This window comes from Brachyhypopomus gauderio, unplaced genomic scaffold (genome assembly GCF_052324685.1).
Source record: "Brachyhypopomus gauderio isolate BG-103 unplaced genomic scaffold, BGAUD_0.2 sc95, whole genome shotgun sequence".
NCBI lineage: Eukaryota > Metazoa > Chordata > Actinopteri > Gymnotiformes > Hypopomidae > Brachyhypopomus > Brachyhypopomus gauderio.
In genome coordinates this window covers 550301-569946 of record NW_027506916.1, presented here as the reverse complement: position 1 = coordinate 569946, position 19646 = coordinate 550301, and the positions used below count along the sequence as shown (strand labels likewise).

General features: G+C 43.5%; 1 protein-coding gene across 2 annotated transcripts; it reads left to right on the top strand.

Moving 5' to 3' along the window:
* The first annotated feature begins 8873 nt into the window (after nucleotides 1-8873).
* On the top strand, nucleotides 8874-10550 carry LOC143496471 (uncharacterized). 2 transcript variants are annotated; one of them, XR_013125606.1, is made up of 5 exons: nucleotides 8874-9192; nucleotides 9287-9684; nucleotides 9838-10141; nucleotides 10217-10342; nucleotides 10452-10550. XR_013125606.1 is itself a non-coding variant. In XM_076992629.1 (3 exons), exons 1-2 carry the CDS (start codon nucleotides 8971-8973, stop codon nucleotides 9680-9682), a joined length of 618 nt encoding a protein of 205 aa, XP_076848744.1. In that variant the 5' UTR covers nucleotides 8874-8970; the 3' UTR covers nucleotides 9683-9684; nucleotides 9838-10352. The 2 variants fall into 2 exon arrangements, 1 of the variants encoding a protein (XP_076848744.1); XM_076992629.1 differs by lacking the exon at nucleotides 10452-10550 and having other exon boundaries at nucleotides 9838-10352.
* The last annotated feature ends 9096 nt before the right edge of the window (nucleotides 10551-19646 follow it).

Below are 19646 nucleotides of genomic sequence, written 5' to 3'. Positions count from 1 at the left end.
TTCTGGATCTGACAATATCCCAGCAGAACTGTTAAAGCAGGGAGGTTATCTATGTATAAGAACACTACATAGATTTATCACCAAAGTCTGGTCAAATGAAACTGACCCACAGCAATGGAGAGATGCTAGAATTGTCACCATATATAAAAACAAGGGTAATAGGGCCATCTGTGGCAAGCATAGGGGCATATCACTCCTTGCTGTTGCCGGGAAGGTATTGGCCAAAGTGATGCTCCAGAGGCTAATTACCAACCTCGCAGAGTCAATGCTACCTGAATCACAGTGTGGTTTTAAAAAGAACAGGAGCACCGTCAACATGATCTTTACAGCCCGACAACTCCAAGAAAAGTGCAGGGAACAACATCAAGACCTGTTTATCGATTTTGTTGACCTCTCCAAAGCCTTTGACACGGTGCAGAGAGAACTGTTGTGGGGCATTCTTCTCCAGTTTGGATGTCCTACTAAGTTTGTAAACATCCTGCGACAGTTTCATGATGAAATGAGTGCCAGGTTAACCATAGGAGGCAAAGTGTCAGACTCTTTCACTGTGCGTACTGGGGTAAGGCAGGGGTTTGTACTGGCACCAGTACTATTTAACATCTTCCTCTTATGCGTCACCCAGCTCCTCCATAAGGAGATCGAAGACAACAGTGGGGTAACAGTGGCATACAGGCTAGATAATAATAATAATAATAATCTTTATTTGTATAGCACCTTTCATACATACATGTAACTCAAAGTCAATCAATCAATCAATCAAATTTTATTTATATAGCGCTTTTTACAACAGTTGTTGTCACAAAGCAGCTTTACAAGTGCCGAGTCCTAGCCCCCAGTGAGCAAGCCAAGGGCGACAGTGGCAAGGAAAAACTCCCTAGTTTTTTGCATGAGGAAGAAACCTTGAGAGGAACCAAGACTCAGGGGGGGAACCCATCCTCCTCTGGCCGACACCGGTCACCATGACAACAACAACAATTTAGACAGAAAGAAGAGAAAGAAAATGAAAAATATGTAATAATGTCCATCATGATGTATGCATCCGGTTAGGCAGGAGGTGGCTGGCTCAGGATGGATCGCTGGTCTCCTCATCTCATTATTCCTCAAACAGGCGGGCAGCCATGTGGAGAAATGAAACAGGCAAAATTAGCTCTGTATGAGGACATATACAGGACAGGTAAAATTATAAACATTTCCGGAGTGTGGCAGCAACTCCGGCATTTAGTTAAATTATTACAGCCTAGCTAAAAAGGCAGAACCAGAAGGTAACATAGGCTTGGGGGTATTCTGAGACAATGGCATCCGTCCACTGCACTGTCAACAAACTTGAGTGACCACGAGCAGTGACAGGACGACAGCACCAGCGCCCCAGTCTACCATAAAACCCTTTGTCTATGAACCCCTGGATCTGTACTTTTATCTAAGGGGGATATTAATTATCAAACACTAAACTAAATAAGTGGGTTTTCAACCTAGACTTAAAGATTGTGACTGTGTCGGAGTCCCGGATGCATTTAGGAAGATTATTCCAAAGCTGGGGGGCCTTACAAGAAAAGGCTCTTCCCCCTGCTGTTACCTTATTAATTTTTGGAACTAATAAAAGACCAGCACCCTGTGATCTTAGTGGGCGTGGGGGTTCGTAATAGGAAATAAGTTCCTGAAGGTACTCAGGAGCAAGCCCGTGCAATGCTTTATAAGTTAATAAAAGAATTTTAAAGTCAATACGGAATTTAACTGGGAGCCAATGCAGGGCTGATAGGACTGGACTGATATGCTGAAATTTTCTAGTTCTGGTCAGAACCCTGGCTGCGGCATTTTGAACTATTTGAAGTTTATTTAGATTCCTATTTGAACATCCTGACAGTAGTGCATTGCAGTAGTCTAATCTAGAGCTAACAAAGGCGTGCACCAATTTTTCCGCATCATCCTGTGATAATGCATTTCTTAATTTAGCAATGTTACGGAGATGTAGAAAAGCTATCCTAGTAGTATTATCTATGTATTTATCAAATGATAGGTCAGAGTCGAGTATGACGCCTAGGTTTTTGGCTACTGTGCCAGGTGTAATGGGGTAGCCTGCGAGATTAAGCATTAGATCTGGAATTTTCTGTTTTGAGGCCTTAGGGCCCAGAAGAAGAACTTCTGTTTTGTCCTCATTAAGTTGGAGGAAGTTTAGAGACATCCAGCATTTAATATCTTTTACACAGGCCTCAATTTTTCTTAAACTGAGTTTGTCATCAGGTTTGGCTGATATGTAAAGTTGAGTGTCATCTGCATAGCAGTGAAAATTGACACCATGTTTGTTTATAACTGTGCCCAATGGTAGCATATATAATGTAAATAATAGTGGTCCTAGAATGGAGCCTTGCGGGATCCCATATTTAACTTTTGTACGTTTGGATGGAATATTATTGAGCTCTACAAACTGATAGCGATTTGTTAAGTAAGAATGAAACCATGAAAGGGCTGTGCCAGAGACTCCAACCCAGCGTTCTAACCTTTCTAGCAAGATCCTATGATCAATTGTGTCGAAAGCTGCACTAAGATCAAGAAGCACTAACAGCGATACATAACCTTGATCTGAAGCAAGGAGGAGGTCATTTGTTACTTTAACTAATGCTGTTTCAGTACTGTGATGGGGCCTAAAACCAGATTGGAACTTTTCAAATATGTGATGCCTATGCAGATATAGGCATAATTGCTGGGCAACAGCTTTTTCTATGATCTTAGATATAAATGATGTGTTTGAAATGGGTCTATAATTAGATAGTACAGTAGGATCAAGATTTGGTTTCTTAATCAGAGGTTTAATAACTGCTAATTTACATGATTTGGGCATGTGACCTATTGTAATGGATGAGTTAACTATAGTTAGAAGAGGTTCAGTTACCGCTGGTAATACCTCTTTTAATAACTTTGATGGAACCGAGTCTAGTGTGCAGGTTGCACAATTTAAGGAAGAAATTATTTTCTCTAATTCTGATTGTGGGAGTGGATGAAAAGCATCAAGTTTTTCTCCCAGTATGCGATTTAAATCGATGTCAACCAAACCAGATGACATACCAGTTGTATTACTAATAAAAGGTTTTATATTTTGTCTAATATTCTCTATTTTATTATCAAAAAAATCTATAAATACATTACTAGTGAGGTTTACTGGAATCTGAGGTTCTGCGCCTGCTTGATTTTTTGTAAGTTTGGAAATAGCATTAAAAAGAAATCTAGGATTGTTTTTATTTTTCTCTATCAGTGAGGCTAGGTATGCTGAGCGTGCTTTAGCGAGTGCCCGTTTGTAGTCAATGATGCTATCCTTCCAGGCACAGTAGAATACTTCCAACTTAGTAGATCGCCATTTACGCTCTAATTTACGTGCTATTTGTTTTAAGTTTCTAGTTTGGTCAGTGTACCACGGAGCGAGTTTTTTAGATCTAGTCTTTTTATATTTGAGTGGAGCTACTATATCTAGAGCTGATCTGCAGGTATTCTCTATGCAGTTGGTTAGACTGTCTAACTCTCCTGGATAGGATGGCGAGTGGGCTAGAGCAGTTAAATCAGGGAGGGCTTCAATAAACTGTGTTGATGTTAATGAATTTATCGAGCGCTTCATACACTGCCGAGGAGACGGGCGGGTATTTATGTTAAGATGAATCTCAAATTTGACTAAATAGTGATCAGAGATAGCTACGGTTTGCGGGAGTATATTTATATTATCTACGTCAATACCCAACGTTAAGATTAAATCTAGGGTATGATTTTGATAGTGTGTGGGTCCTACAACGTTTTGTGTAATGCCAACAGAGTTCAATATAGAAGTAAAAGCCCTTGTCAGTGGATCCTCCGCATTATCAAAATGTATGTTAAAGTCTCCTACCATTATTATTTTGTCACTACTAACTGCTAAATTTGCTGTAAAATCTGTGAAATCTTTTAAGAAATCTGAGTAAGGCCCTGGTGGTCTATATACATTTGTTAGGGAAAATGAACTTTTATTTTCAGATGGACTAGTTACATTAATAGACAGCATCTCAAATGAATTAAAGATATCCAAGTATTTCTGATGAATTTCTAAACAATCACGATATATTATACATATTCCTCCTCCTCTGCCTGACAATCTAGGTTTATGTATATAACTATATCCCACAGGAGTGGCTTCGTTTAGAGATAAATAGTCACCAGATTGAATCCACGTTTCAGTTAGACATAAAATATCAATTTTCTGGTCAGTTATAAGTTCATTCATAAAAACTGCTTTAGAGTTGAGTGATCGAATATTAATTAATCCAATTTTCAGATCGGTCATATAGGTAATAATTGGATGTGAAGTTTGAATATTAGTTAAAAACTTAGTGTATGAGCCATGTATTATTTGTGTTGCTGTAATTTACCTCCCTGCCACTAGAGGGTCTTTTTACTCTCTAAATACCCATGGTGAACTCCACCGGAGACAGGGGCTGATAGGAAGCAACAGTTTTCGACTGTGTCTGTGTGACCTTGATATTGTGAGTGGTTAAGGTGAGGATTATGTGTTATTTTGGTTACTTTCAAGTTTGTCATGAGTTATTTGCCATGTTGTCTTGTTGGGGAAAATAAACTAGCACATACATTTTACCTTCATCAACCGAACTTTCTGGGTGATTACTTTCAAGTGCATAGACACACGTCCTAACAATCCAGTCATCAGCCTCCAGGAACTGACTGTACAGGATTAGTCAGTACACTTGGTCGAAAACTGCTTCACTGGGATTACTGTTCGTGGCGTTTGTGTGGAAATTCCGGATGTAAGGAGGGCAAATATTTGGAGTTGCCAAAACCCGAACTGCATTAGCTATGGGGCAAGCCGAATACTAGCGTCATCACACCGGGAGGAACTCATCAATGCCGGCCAACGCTCGATTGGGGTATGTGGTGATCAGCGCTGATGTGTTTTGAATGGCCATTGTTTATTTGTGTGCATACACTCGCATGCGTTTTGAAATCGCTTTGCTTGGCGAGACGATTTGTGAAACACTGCAACTGCTTGCGCAACTAAATAGCTTTCGCCGGTTGGTACGGACTGTTGCAGGCGATTTTTAACTCTTTGCGGGATTCGTCGGGAAGTTACCTTTCGTGACCATTATGACTGAAGAAACACAACGTGTTCTTAAAATGACTGAACCTTGCGAAAGTGCAGATGTGAAATTTATGTCTGAAAAACGTGTGGTTAAACTAACACCAAAGGCATTGCTGGAAAAGATAAGCATGTTGGAAAAGCAGAGGAAGTCTGCATTTTGCAAATTGACTAATCTAAGAGAATGTATTTTGAAACTGATGGGTGACAAGCATGTAAATAAGGTTGAACAGGAGTTTGGTGATTTTAATGTGTTGTGTGAAAATATACATCAGATGCATGCATCTTTATTGGGGTTATTACCTGCTGATGAAGCAAGCAAACATGATATTTGGTACCAAGCTAAAATGCTGAGTTTCAAGGAATTTATTATATGTGTAAGCCAATGGCTGTTTGACACTAAAACAGGTTCAAAAACAACAGTCTGTGGTGACCCTCAAAATGAAGCTTTATTGGGCCAAACTGAAATTCAAATGGTGGAAACTGAAGACGACGAGGAAGATGGCGTCCGACCTCATGACAGTATCTCAAATGTGCAATCACAACACCATGGCTCAATTGGTTCTTCCACTTCATCTGCTTGGCGCAAGGCTGAGGCAAAACGAGATGCACTCTTAGCTCGGGCTGCTGCTTTGGAGGAAAAACATGCATTGGAGGAGCAGCAGCTCATTCTGAAGAAAAAGAGAGAACAACTGGAGTTGAACACTGAGATAGCTGAAATGACTGCTAAGCTGGCTGCACTAAAAGTTGGCAGCAGCATCCATTCAAAGCGATCTGATGGAATGTCTTCTTACATGAGGAAGGGGGCTAGGCCTAAGATCATACATACCTCGCTCAACCCACAGGTTCCAACGATTCCGCCATTGTATCAAAACGCATGTCAACCGTTGGAAAGCAATGCCCCAGTATTTGGACCTGTCATGTCAACCTTTGGGCCTTCACTACCACAGCGGCATACACAACAAGTGTTTCCACCTATGCAAAGCCAAAATCAAACCCCAGGTCTCTACCATTTGCTTCAAAAACAGAACGACATAACAACTCTCCTTGTTCATATGCAAACTGCTCAACAGCTACCACGCAGGGAAATGCCCATTTATGATGGAGATCCTCTGCAGTTTAACTCCTTTATCAGAGCTTTCGAACACTGTGTGGAAGCTAAATCAACATCTAAAGGAGACTGCTTATACTACCTTGAGCAATTCACCAGGGGGCACCCAAGGGAAATGATACGTAGCTGCCTTCATATGCCTGCTGAGACAGGGTTTGCAGTAGCAAAGAAGCTGCTTAAGGAGCATTTTGGAAATGAATTCAAAATCACTGCAGCATACATGAAGAAGGTCATGGAGTGGCCTAGCATTAACACTGGAACTCCTGAGATTTCAAGGTTCTGAGGACATCACCCCTCCTTCTCCTGCCCAATTAGCAGGACCATACATATGTTAATTTCAGAGCAAGACAGGAGCAGAAAGACAGGCAGGAGCTCTGTGGCAGGAGCTCTGTGGTGCACCAGGTCTAGGCTGTGTGCAGTCTGTGTGCACCAGGTCTAGTTTGTAGTCTAAAATAAATAAATAAAGTTTAGCCCTGTTTCGGCGTTATGTGTGAAGCGCTACATATTGACATAAGTATTATTTAGAGCGGTGAACCATTATCATTAGCGTGGTATTGGCGTTATGTATGAAGCAAGCGTCTCAGATTTTCTTGTGCATGCACTTCAATAGCGCCACACATTTACATGGCTGAACCAACCATTATCACGGGTCCATATTGTTCCCGTGAAACACATTATCATTAGCGTGGTATTGGCGTTATGTATGAAGCAAACGTCCCAGATTTTCTTGTGTATGCACTTCAATAGCGCCACACATTTACATGGCTGAACCAACCATTATCACGGGTTCATATTGTTCCCGTGAAACACATTATCATTAGCGTGGTATTGGCGTTATGTATGAAGCAAGCGTCCCAGATTTTCTTGTGTATGCACTTCAATAGCAGCAACAAAGTAATAAAGGTATAGTAAAGTAATATTTATTTGTACATTTACTTATTTTTACTCATACAGCATAGTAACATAATATTTTTTTGCAGTGTTTATGCTTGTGTTTGACTGATATTTCGTTTGTGTAAATAAGATATTTCGTTCATGTAAATAACTTAGCGTCATTTATTTATTTTTACTCATACAGCATAGTAATATAATATTTTTTGCAGTGTTTATGCTTGTGTTTGACTGATATTTCGTTCGTGTAAATAAGATATTTCGTTTGTGTAAATAACTTAGCGTCATTTATTTATTTTTACTCATACAGCATAGTAATATAATATTTTTTGCAGTGTTTATGCTTGTGTTTGACTGATATTTCGTTTGTGTAAATAAGATATTTCGTTTGTGTAAATAACTTAGCGTCATTTATTTATTTTTACTCATACAGCATAGTAATATAATATTTTTTGCAGTGTTTATGCTTGTGTTTGACTGATATTCACGGATTGCCGTGAACCATTATCACGGGTCCAATCAACTTTTATTGTTCCCGTGTATGCAGGGGATTAGCCCGGTTTCGGTTTCGGCGTTATGTGTGAAGCGCCACCTATTACAATAAAGTATAATTAGTATGCGCTGTTGTGGGTGTGTTCTTCAGAGTCATGATAAAAGCTGAAACCCAAAGGCAGGCGACTTACATTTTCACTACTATCCTGTGTGGAGACGACGCAAAACACCATGGCAAGACAGAGGACGTTCACCGGTCAAGAAGTTGCGGCTTTGCTGACCAACGAGGACTGCTGTGAGTCCGATGCGGGAGAAGGACCCTCCTGTTTTTTGACCAGCGATTCATCCGATGAAGAAAGAAGCAGTACATCGGATGAGGTACAACAGAGCCCTCCAAGGAAGAGACGGACACAGGCTGACACCACACCTGCACCAACCGTACGGGCAAAAGATGGAACTGTTTGGGAGAAGGTTGGCATCGCACGCTCTCGTGTCAGCAGCTGTTTGCCTAATTCAACATTTGTTGAGCCGTCCGGGCCTACAGAGCATGCAAAGGTATAGTAACTTCATATTTCTTTCCAGTGTTTCTGCTTGTGTTTGAATGATATTTAGTACGTGTAATTTACCTAGCGTCATTTGTTTACTTTTACTAATACAGCGTAGGATCACAAGCAGACTGCAGAGTTTTCTGTGTTTGCTCGACATGGAGATGCTGCGAATCATCACAGACTGCACTGTCCATGAAGCCCGCAGAACAGACAGCAGCTGGAGTTTGTCGGTCAGCGAGTTTATGGCATTCGTAGCAATCCTATTTCTACGAGCAGTCCTCTGTCCAGTTGGAGCGATGTCGGACTGTTGGTCGGCAATGTTCGCTGTGCCTTCGATCCAGGAGACAATGGCACGGGACCGCTACCAAGAAATCATGCGGTACTTGCGCTTTGATAATAAGGACACCCGTGCGGAGCGTGCAAAGAGCGACAGATTTGCTGCGATTTCGGACATCTGGCAGCGATTTGTGAACAACTGCATTTTGTGCTATACCCCAGGCAAGGAACTGACAGTCGACGAGCAGCTGTTTCCGACCAAGGTTCGCTGTCCATTCACCCAGTACATTGCCTCAAAGCCGGACAAGTTTGGAATAAAGTTTTGGGTTGCTTCTGAGTTGAACACAAAGTACATGTGCAACGCCATTCCATACCTTGGAAAGGACCCCGATCGTCCCAAGGGGGAAAGAGTGTCCGAGAATGTGGTGATGAAGCTTATGAAGCCATACCTGGGCAAGGGCAGAACTGTAGCCACAGACAATTTTTTCACATCTCTTTCCCTGGCTAAGAAGCTGCTGGAATGCAACACGACTCTGCTTGGGACAATGAACAAGATTCGCCGAGAAGTTCCTTTGGAAGCCAAAAACGCCAAGGGACGTGAGAAGTTGTCAACGGAGGTGTACAGATCCGATGATGCGCTTCTGACGGTGTATGCCTCCAAGCCCAACAAAACAGTTTGCGTTCTGAGCACTATGCACACGCACGTGGAGATTGCAGACGACCGCAAAAAGAAGCCAAACACTGTGACGGACTACAACCGGACGAAGGTATGCATGTGTTGGCATTGATAAATCAATTTATCATACATGAATGAATTTATTCAAAATATAACATGTACTTCTTTGTATTTGTTCTTTGCAGTGCGCCGTTGACATCATGGACCAGAAGGCGCGTGCATACACAGTGCGCGCAGGAACACGCCGGTGGCCCGTTGCAGTGTTTTATAACATACTTGACCTGGCAGCGATGAACGCGCATGTTTTGTACACGGCATGTACGGGGTCCACAGAGAGTAGGAGAGTTTTTATGTGTACTCTTGCTGAGGAACTCCGTCTTCGTTTCCTACAGGAAAAGGAGTTGAAGAGAACGCCACGTCCTTCGCCTGCTCCTGGAAAGAAGACTACGTGTCAGGTGCAGACAAACTGCAACCGGAACCACAGCATAACCCCGTGCGCTGCATGCGGCAAGTACACCTGTCGCAAGTGTAGGGCAGAGTGTCCCTGGCTGTGTGGCAACTGTGTACCTAAAACTACATGAAGGTACGTCGATAAGTATATTTATATATATATATATATATATATATATAAATATATTATATATATATACAGACAACCAATCACACACACATATATATATACACACACACTATTATTTGAACATAACCAAAAATCTCTTCTCTTTCTGTTCCACAGTCGCACATCATGAAACCCGGTGTCACGGTCTGCCCCGCATCTCCTGCCATTTCATGTCTGTTTCCGTGTTAGTCCTCTGTTTATTTCTCGTCGTGGTTGCTGGTTATTTTTCTCATGGTTGCTGGAATTGGATTCCCGTTCTGTTATGACCCATGCCTGTGACATTTTCACAGAATCAATTTATACATGAATGAATTCGTTCTAAATATAACATGTACTTCTGTGCGTGCATACACAGTGCGCGCAGGAACACGCCGGTGGCCCGTTGACCTTGGCAGCGATGAACGATGAACCTGCCGCAAATGTAAGAAAGAGGGTCCCTGGCTGGTACACATGAATAAATTCGTTCAAAATATAACATGTACTTTGTTCTTTGCAGTGCGCCGTTGACAGACATCATGAAGGTGCGTGCATACACAGTGCACGCAGGAACACGCCGGTGGCCCGTTGCATGCAGCGAGTACACCCTGGCTGTGTAGCAACTGTTGGCTACAACTACATGAAGGTACGTTGATAAGTAGGCCTACATACGTAACACCACATATGTTACGTATTTTTGTCTTCTGAAAGATTTTATTCAAAATGTAAGGTGTACCTTGAATTGTTCTCCACAGCATCAACGCGTGTGTTGCATGCGGCAAGTGCATCTGGCGAGTACACCCTCAACTTCAAGACACCCTCAACTTTCTTGACATTCCACTTCAAGAAACCCGGAATAGACATCCATGTTTGATCAAAATAAAGTTGTTTTACAGCACATGAATTTGTTCTTCCTGTCTTTTCCTCTCCTTTTCCAGTCTGCTGTTTAGATCACAACATTTATCAGCCATATATATAATTGCGCCATATAATTTCTTAGCTTTTCAAACGCGAATTCAAACGCGGAAACAGAACGTGTAACAAATATTATATAGTGTAGTAAATATACAAAGAGCTTCAAACAATATACAAAGAGGTTCAGACAATTTTATTTATTTTTATTGTTTGACGGGACTCATTTGAGAAACTCTCTACGTGCGCTTGAATTGTATCTTTTGAAACACGAGTCTACAAAATTTCCGCTGTTTGTTGTAGGATCGGTAACATATACAGTCTGCTTGTTTGTAACCAAGTTTTTCGTGAAGTATCACGTTTGGTGCCTTGTATGAGCTTGGAGGTGAGCCGCTTGTGCTTTGGCAGGCGTATGAGCTGGGGGTGAGACGCTTCCACCGCATTACCAAGACAATGGGCGTTAATCTCTTCACAGCAGGGGAGTGGGCTACATGGACCTTACTAAGCCTTGCGAAAATTTTCGCGGCCGTCGGGTTCCTAGTGTTAAAGCTGAGGACCCTGAAGCACTCAAGGCTTATGGACTTTTCTTACGTGAGTGTTCCAATGCCATGGCTGACCTTCAGTACTTGGAGGAGCTCAACATGTCAGCTAACATCAAGATCCTGAGCCGAAAACTTCCATATAAACTCAGAGATAAATGGAGAACTAAGGCATGTGATATCTTGGAGAAAACAGGACGAAGAGCACAATTTTTAGACATTGTGAATTTCATTGAGCGTCAGGTGAGAGTCACTTCGGATCCAGTCTTTGGTGATATACAGGAGGGCTCACCTGATGTCAAAGGGGCAACCAAATCAACCAAATCATCAGTTAAACCCTACCTAAGACGTAACAGCTTTGCCACACAGGTGGTTATTCAGGATGAGTCCAGTACACCAGATGATGACTATGACAAAGTCACATTTACTAAGACTGATTCCATTTCCTGCATGTATTGCAACATTAGCGGTCATACTTTGGATCAGTGCTTTAAGCTGGGGAGAAAGCTGCATAGGGAGAAATTGGAGTATTTAAAAGAAAATGGTTTGTGCTTCAGTTGCTTGTGCACAGGACATCTGAGCAAGAACTGTGAGAGGCGCATAACTTGCAAAAGGTGTAACAGAATGCACCCCACTGTCTTGCACATTGGAGACAAACAAGGAGTGACTCGGACGGGTAGTAAGCAGAAGGATTCTGAGCAGCCAAACACTTCTGACAGCTGTTCTACATCATCCGCTTGTGGTCTTACAGGGGTTGGCCACTGTAACGGAATTCTGCCCATTTTGCCTGTAAAAGTTAAGTGCTCCAAGGGTAGCAAAGTCCTTGAAACGCATGCCTTTCTGGACCCAGGAAGTACAGGAACTTTTTGCACCAGGAACCTCATTGAGACGCTGAATTTGGAAGGGCGCAAACTCAAGCTTCATATCCGCACATTAGGCCATGCCAATGTGGTAGAGAGTTCTGTTGTTGATAACCTGGAGATATCTGCCTATTCAGATGATTGCTTCTATCCACTTCCCCAAGTATGTGTTCAGCAAGAAATGCCCGTCTCTACAGCCAACATCATTAGCAAAAGGGAGCTAAGAAAATGGCCATACTTGGAGACAGTAAAAATTCCTTATCTAAATGCTGGAGTTGACCTATTGATTGGCACCAATGCCTCCAAACTTATGGAACCATGGGAGGTAATTAATAGTCGTGAAGGTGAGAATGGACCCTATGCAATCAGGACCCTGTTGGGGTGGGTAATAAACGGGCCGTTAAGGGGTAGCAGCGACTGTGAAATTGATCATCCTCAAGTCCATGCCAACAGAATCGCAATTGATAGAATTGAGGAACTGCTAATTAGCCAGTACAATTATGATTTCAATGAGCGAGCTGCTGACGAACAGGAGGAAATGTCACAGGAAGACAAAAGGTTTATGGAGACAATGAAAAGCTCAGTTCAGCTGCAAGAGGGGCACTACACATTTCAATTGCCTTTCAAAGGCAAAGATGTCTCCATGCCAAACAACCTCAGCATTGTTGTACAACGTATTTGTGGTCTGAAGAGGAGACTACAGAAAGACGCAAGCTTTCATAATGAGTACAAGAGTTTCCTTGCCGATGTCATTAGTAACGGCTATGCAGAGGAAGTGCCTCAGCAACAGCTCAAAGCACCAATCGGGAAGGTGTGTTATATCCCACACCACGGCGTTTACCATCCGCGGAAAGGGAAGCTACGAGTTGTGTTTGATTGCGGAGCAGAATACAAAGGGGTCTCTCTTAATAGTCAGCTCTTGCAAGGTCCAAACCTCACCAGTTCATTAGTTGGCGTTCTACTAAGGTTTAGACAGGATAAAGTAGCCATAATGGCAGACATAAAGGCTATGTTTCACCAGGTTAGGGTGGCAGAGCAGCACAGAGACTTTTTAAGATTCCTGTGGTGGCCTCAAGGTGACTTGGAAAAGGACCTGGTTGAGCATCGTATGACTGTCCACTTATTTGGAGCAGTGTCCTCACCCAGTGTTGCCTGTTATGCACTTAGAAAGACTGCTGAAGATAACCAAGCCAACTTTCCAACAGAAGTGATTGCAACGGTCAACCGTAATTTCTACATGGATGATCTGTTGCGGAGTCTGCCTTCTGAAATGGAAGCAGTCACCATGGTCAAGCACCTTACGAACATATGCAGCAAGGGAGGTTTCACCCTCACACAATGGATCAGTAACAGTCGGAAAGTGCTTCAAAGCATTCCCCAGGATCTTAAGTCCAAGAACCTGCATGAACTTGATCTGGACAGGGATAAGTTGCCATTGGACCGGGCCCTTGGTTTGCAGTGGTGCGTTGAGACAGATACTTTCAAGTTCAAGCTGAAGGTCAAAGAGAAACCACCAACCAGACGAGGCATATTATCCATCATCGGTTCTGTCTATGATCCATTGGGATTTCTGGCACCTGTAGTTCTACCTGCCAAGTTACTGCTGCAGGAGTTGTGCAGGGTAAAGTGTGATTGGGACGGTCCAATACCTCCAGCTGTCCAGCAAAAGTGGAGCAAGTGGCTGACAGATCTGGAGAGGGTGACAGATTTCAAGATCCATAGATGCTTGAAACCTGATGGATTTGGGAAGATGATCAGCGCCCAGTTACACCACTTCGCTGACGCAAGCGTGAACGGATATGGCACGGCAACTTACTTGAGAATTGAGAACATGGAGAAGAGGGTTCATGTTGCCTTCCTGTTTGGCAAAGCCAGAGTGGCTCCGTTGAAGTCTGTCACCATTCCCCGATTAGAGCTCACGGCTGCTGTGGTTGCAGCAAGAGTGGATAAGATGCTTCGATCAGAGTTGGATATTCCACTGGAGAAGACATGCTTCTGGACTGACAGTACATCAGTTCTCAAGTATATAAAGAATGAGGACCGCAGATTTCAAACTTTTGTTGCAAACAGGATAAGTGCAATCAGGGATAGCTCGGAGGTTGAGCAATGGAGATACATTCCCACATCCCTAAACCCTGCTGATGCTGCTTCACGTGGATGTAAGGCAGAAGATCTTCTGAAGCAAAAATGGATGGAAGGCCCAAAATTTTTAAGTGAACCTGAAGAAAGGTGGCCGACATTTCCTGTGGACATAAGTGTTACCGCTGATGATCCAGAGTTTAAGAAAAGTTTAACGGTTAATGCTATACTTATCGACGCCAATGCCACATCACGACTGATTACCCACTTCTCTGACTGGCAAAGATTGAAGGTTGCAGTTGCTTGGTTCCTGAAATTGAAAAGAACTCTGCTAAAATTAAGTAAGAAAAGGAAAGAGTTTGAGCTATCAAACGCTCATGCTACCAGGGCAGTAATGTCTAATGCTCGAAGGGAGCTACAAATTTTCTCAATGACACTTGGGAATCAGAAGGTGACCCTGGAAGATCTTTTGGAGGCTGAAACCTCCATCATTGCCTTCTGCCAGAAAGAGAGATTCCCTGTTGAACTCGCGGCCCTAGCTCTTGGCAAACCGCAAGTGCCAAGAGGTAGCAGCATTTTCAAATTAAGTCCAGTGTTAGAAGGAGGGCTTTTGCGGGTTGGGGGACGGCTGAACAAGGCAGCTATTCCCGAGAACATCAAACATCCCTTCATCTTGTCCAAAGATCAGCATGTCTCTGAACTAATCCTCCGTTACTTCCATTTACAGCTTGGACATGGTGGAAGAAACCATGTTCTTTCCACTGCCAGGCGAAAGTACTGGATTACAAGTGGACCAACGGTAGTGAGAAGGGTTATATCCAGATGTCTCATTTGCAAATTTCAGAGTGCGAAACCTGGCATGCAAAAAATGGCAGATCTGCCAGAGGAGCGAGTGGTTCCTGATCTACCACCATTCACTAATGTTGGGGTAGATTATTTTGGGCCAGTTAACGTGAAAAAAGGGCGTGGCCTTGTAAAAAGATACGGCGTAGTGTTCACCTGCATGACCAGCAGGGCTGTGCATTTAGAAATGGCCTACTCTCTTGACACAGACTCCTGCATTAACGCATTGCGTAGATTCATCTGTCGTAGAGGACAAGTGGCGCACATGAGATCTGACAATGGCACTAATTTCGTGGGTGCCGAAAGAGAACTGCGAGAAGCCTTAGCCTCTTTGAACCATGACCGCATTGAAAGGGCCTTGTCTGAAAGGGGAATCAAGTGGAGCTTTAACCCTCCAGCCGGGTCCCATCACGGTGGCACTTGGGAGCGCATTATTCGTATGATTAAGAGAATTTTGTGCTCTGTACTCCGTCAGCAAACCCCAACTGATGAAATGTTTCATACTGTGCTTTGTGAAGCTGAAGCTATGTTGAATGATCGCCCCATTACACAGCTCTCGGGGGACCCCACCGATCTTGAGGCACTGACGCCAAACCATTTGCTACTCCTTAAAGGAAAACCAGTTCTTCCACCGGGTCTATTTGACAAAGGGGATGTATATGCAAGGAGGCGATGGAAACAGACCCAGTACATTTCAAATCTCTTTTGGAAAAGATGGATTCATGAATACTTACCGCTCTTGCAGGAGCGCCAAAAATGGAATCAGGCGAAGAGGAACTTTGCTCCTGGAGACTTGGTCATGGTTGCAGATCACACAGCACCACGTGGGTCATGGATACTTGGCCGCATACTTGAAACATTCCCTGATAAGTGTGGCCTAGTACGTGTGGTTCGTTTGCAAACCAAGGCCAATATCATTGAACGACCAATAACCAAAATATGTTTGCTCAATGAAGCTGTGTTGTGGACGGACTATTTTCTTATGATTTAATTTAACCCGGGGCACAGACACAGTCTCAATCCTATGGGATCTTGGTGACGCCTCTAAGCAGCTCGCAGACAGACGGTTTAGCCCGTTAGTCTGCGGCCTGGTCGCGACTCTGGTTAGTCAGCAGCTCCTAGTACTACACTGCCCACTAACTAAAAGACTACGGGCTATGCTGCAAGATAACAGGGCAGCGCCATCCCGGGTGGGGTGGACACCGTCCCTGCCTAAAAGACCAGGCTTGCCCTCGAAATCTTTCCAATTATCAATAAAGCCCACTTGATTTTCGGAGCACCACTTGGACATCCAGCGGTTTAGCGACGTGAGCCTGCTGTACTGCTCATCACCGCGCCGCATTGGGATGGGGCCAGAGCAGATTACGGCATCGGACATCGTCTGGGCTAATTTAACCACCTCTTTAACATTAGCCTTAGTCACCTCTGACTGCCGCAGACGTATATCGTTGGCCCCTACATGTATAACTATCCTAGAGAAAGTGCTTTACAGTATAAATAAAAGAAACATTAAAAGCAGATAAGACAAAGACAAAAAGAAAATGTTAAAAGAAATTAAAGATAAAAATATTAAAATAACATAAAAAGTAAAAAGTGAAGTAAGTAAGATAATAAAAAGTAAAGTAAATAAGATAAAACTATTAAGATAGAGTTTCTTAACTAAAAGCGGATCTAAACAGGAATGTTTTGAGACTGCTCTTAGATGGCAACCTCTTTAACATCAGGAGACTGCAAGCAACTACCAAGCTGTATAGAGTGAGGATACTGGAGCTACTGTACGCTGATGACTGTGCTCTTGTGTCTAACACTCCACAAGATCTCCAATCTGTCCTCAATGCAGCAGTCAGGGCATTCATCAGGACGGGACTGACTATTAACACCATAAAGACAGAGATAATCTGCCAGTGGAGTGACAAAATCCCACCCACGTCACCCACATTTACTGCTGCAGGAGAGCCATTGTCAGTTGTCCCATCTTTCAAATACCTTGGGAGTGTTTTGTCTGATGACAATACCATCGACAATGAAGTCCAGAACAGAGTCAGCCAAGCATCAGCTTCTTTTGGGAAACTTAGTCGCCAGGTTTTCCTGAATAAAAATCTTCACCTGAGCACAAAAATATCCATCTACCAAGCAGTCTGCATTTCCACCCTCCTCTACAGCTGTGAGGCCTGGGTTACTTACAGCCGCCACATTAAAACCCTGGAACATTTCCACATCCGCTGCCTTCAGCGAATCCTAGGAATCACCTGGCGTGATCGAGTGCCACACATTGAGATCCTGAGGAGAACAGACTGCAGTAGCATTGAGACAACAATCACTCAGCACCAATTACGGTGGCTAGGGCATGTTATCAGGATGCCTTACAACAGGCTACCACGCAGGGTATTGTATGGCCAGCTCAATCAAGGCCAGCGCCTTGCTGGAGGACAGAAGAAGCGCTTTAAAGACCAGCTGAAAACAGTGCTTAAAAGGTGCAAAATTAAACCTGGAGACTTGGAAAGTATGGCTGCCGAACGCAACACCTGGTAGGCAGCTGTGCTTGGTTGGGACTCAAACACTGGAGGAGGAAAGGACAGCCAGGAGACAACAAAGAAGACTCAGGAGGGACAAACCCATGGCTGCCAGTCACACTAATGCTACGTACTACTGCCCCACTTGCAATAAAACTTGTGGATCTAGGATTGGACTGTTCAGCCATCAGAGAATTCACAGCTAGAAAACAGAAGTGGATGTCATCATCGAACCGATGGACAACCGCAAGCAAGCGTGTGTGTTCATTTTGTTGTCTATCTTGTGTCAGGTGATGTACCTCAAGGAGGTCACTATGATATTAAATCTCCCCATCTCCAGTCCACAGAGGGGGTTTGTTAATCATCGCTGGCTGTCTATGACCTATAGACTAGATGGCCTATCATTGCTAGCTGGCCTAGGAGCCATTAGAGTCTATTTTCACCAAACACAATGTTAATCAGACAGCAAGAGCAAGAGTCAAGGTGGTCCAGGACAAACTCGCCAAGAAAGGTGATGAGAGCTCATGTTTCAATACCTAATAATTGACACAATAGTTGATAATGAAGTTACTGATCAGAAGGATTGTCTTTTGTTGACTTACATGTGTCTTTCACAGGCATGTCTCCTCAAGGTCATGAAAAGCAGAAGAGGATTTGTCAGAAATTGTGGCACGAGGAGACAATGGTTCTGCAGCTGAGCCTCAACAAGGGTGTGCTGGCTATATTAAAGGACTACGTCATGATTTTCCAGGTCTGTCATTTTTTTTTGCAATTATCTAATTTTTATGTCCTTGTAATATTTCATTATGAGGACATCTATGTTAATTTCTGTGCTGAGAATGTGACAAAGACCATCAAGTTCAAAGTGTTTCCAAACCAGAAACCATGGTTCAACAGAGAACTGAGGATGTTGCTCAAAGCCAAAAACTCTGCTTTTAGACAGGGGGATCAACTGGCCTACAAGGAAGCAAGGTCCAACCTGAGTAGAGGCATTGTAATGGCCAAGCGCAAACACCAACTGCGCATTCAGGAGCACTTCAACCAGAACGATACCAGAAGTGTGTGGAGAGGAATCAAATCTCTCACAGGATACAGAGACTCGCCCACAACTGCCACAACCCATCCAGACACACTAAACCAGTTCTTTGCCCGTTTTGATCTCACAAACATAAACCAGGACACCTCCACCCAGTCTAGGAGGACAGACGAGGACATCACCATCCAGCTACACCCAAACCAGGTACGGTCTGCTTTACGGAAGATAAACACCAGGAAAGCTACTGGCCCAGATGGTGTTGCTGGACGCATTCTAAAGACCTGCGCAGATCAGCTGGCAGAAATGTTCACCACAATCTTCAACTTATCACTGCAACAATCCACAGTTCCCACCTGCCTCAAATCAGCCACTATCATTCCAGTGGCAAAGAAAAACACAGTGAGCTGCTTAAATGACTTCCGCCCAGTCGCTTTAACTCCCATCATCTCCAAATGCTTTGAGCAACCCCAAACTGTCAGGATGGAAGAACGCACATCCTCAACCATCATCCTGAATACAGGCACACCACAGGGATGCGTTCTCAGCCCCCTCCTCTATTCTCTTTTCACTCATGACTGCTCCCCCATTCACTCCTCCAACTCCATCATAAAGTTCGCAGACGACACCACCATAGTAGGACTGATCTTGGATAACGATGAGTCAGCCTACAGCAGGGATGTCAAAGTCAAATGCACCGAGGGCCAAAAAACCAAATTTGCTACAAGCCAAGGGCTGGACTGGTTCAATGTTTATTAAAACATCAGGGTATCTGCACATTTTTTAATCTCAAATTCAATGACTTTTAAGACCTTTTTAATACCTCTCACAAGAAAAAATAATACTATTACCGGGGATGCAGGTCCACATCGTTGACGGGGGGGGGGGGGGGGGGGGGGGGGGGTTATGGGGTGTGTGGCGAACGAGAATTGTTGAAGGGGGGGGGAGGTTGGCGAACGAAAATTGTTGACGTTGTTGAGGCCGTGTATACTCCAACGCTAGAAATCTAGCACTAGGACCCTGGAGCGGTTATTTTCTGCATTAGCGCTAGATTCGGCAAAGTTCACATCGTGCCAGAACAACTGAACAACACACACTTATAATAATTTAATGCCTCCCCTCATAAAATTCCAGACATTTTAAGACATTTTTAGGCCTTGAATATGGAAAA

What these genes read in the sequence shown, in the direction of transcription:
- LOC143496471 (XM_076992629.1), top strand. Translation starts at nt 8,971, where the DNA reads ATGAACAAGATTCGCCGAGAAGTTCCTTTGGAAGCCAAAAACGCCAAG. An exon ending in CGGACTACAACCGGACGAAG is followed by an intron (nt 9,193 to 9,286) that starts GTATGCATGTGT and finishes TGTTCTTTGCAG; the next exon opens with TGCGCCGTTGACATCATGGA.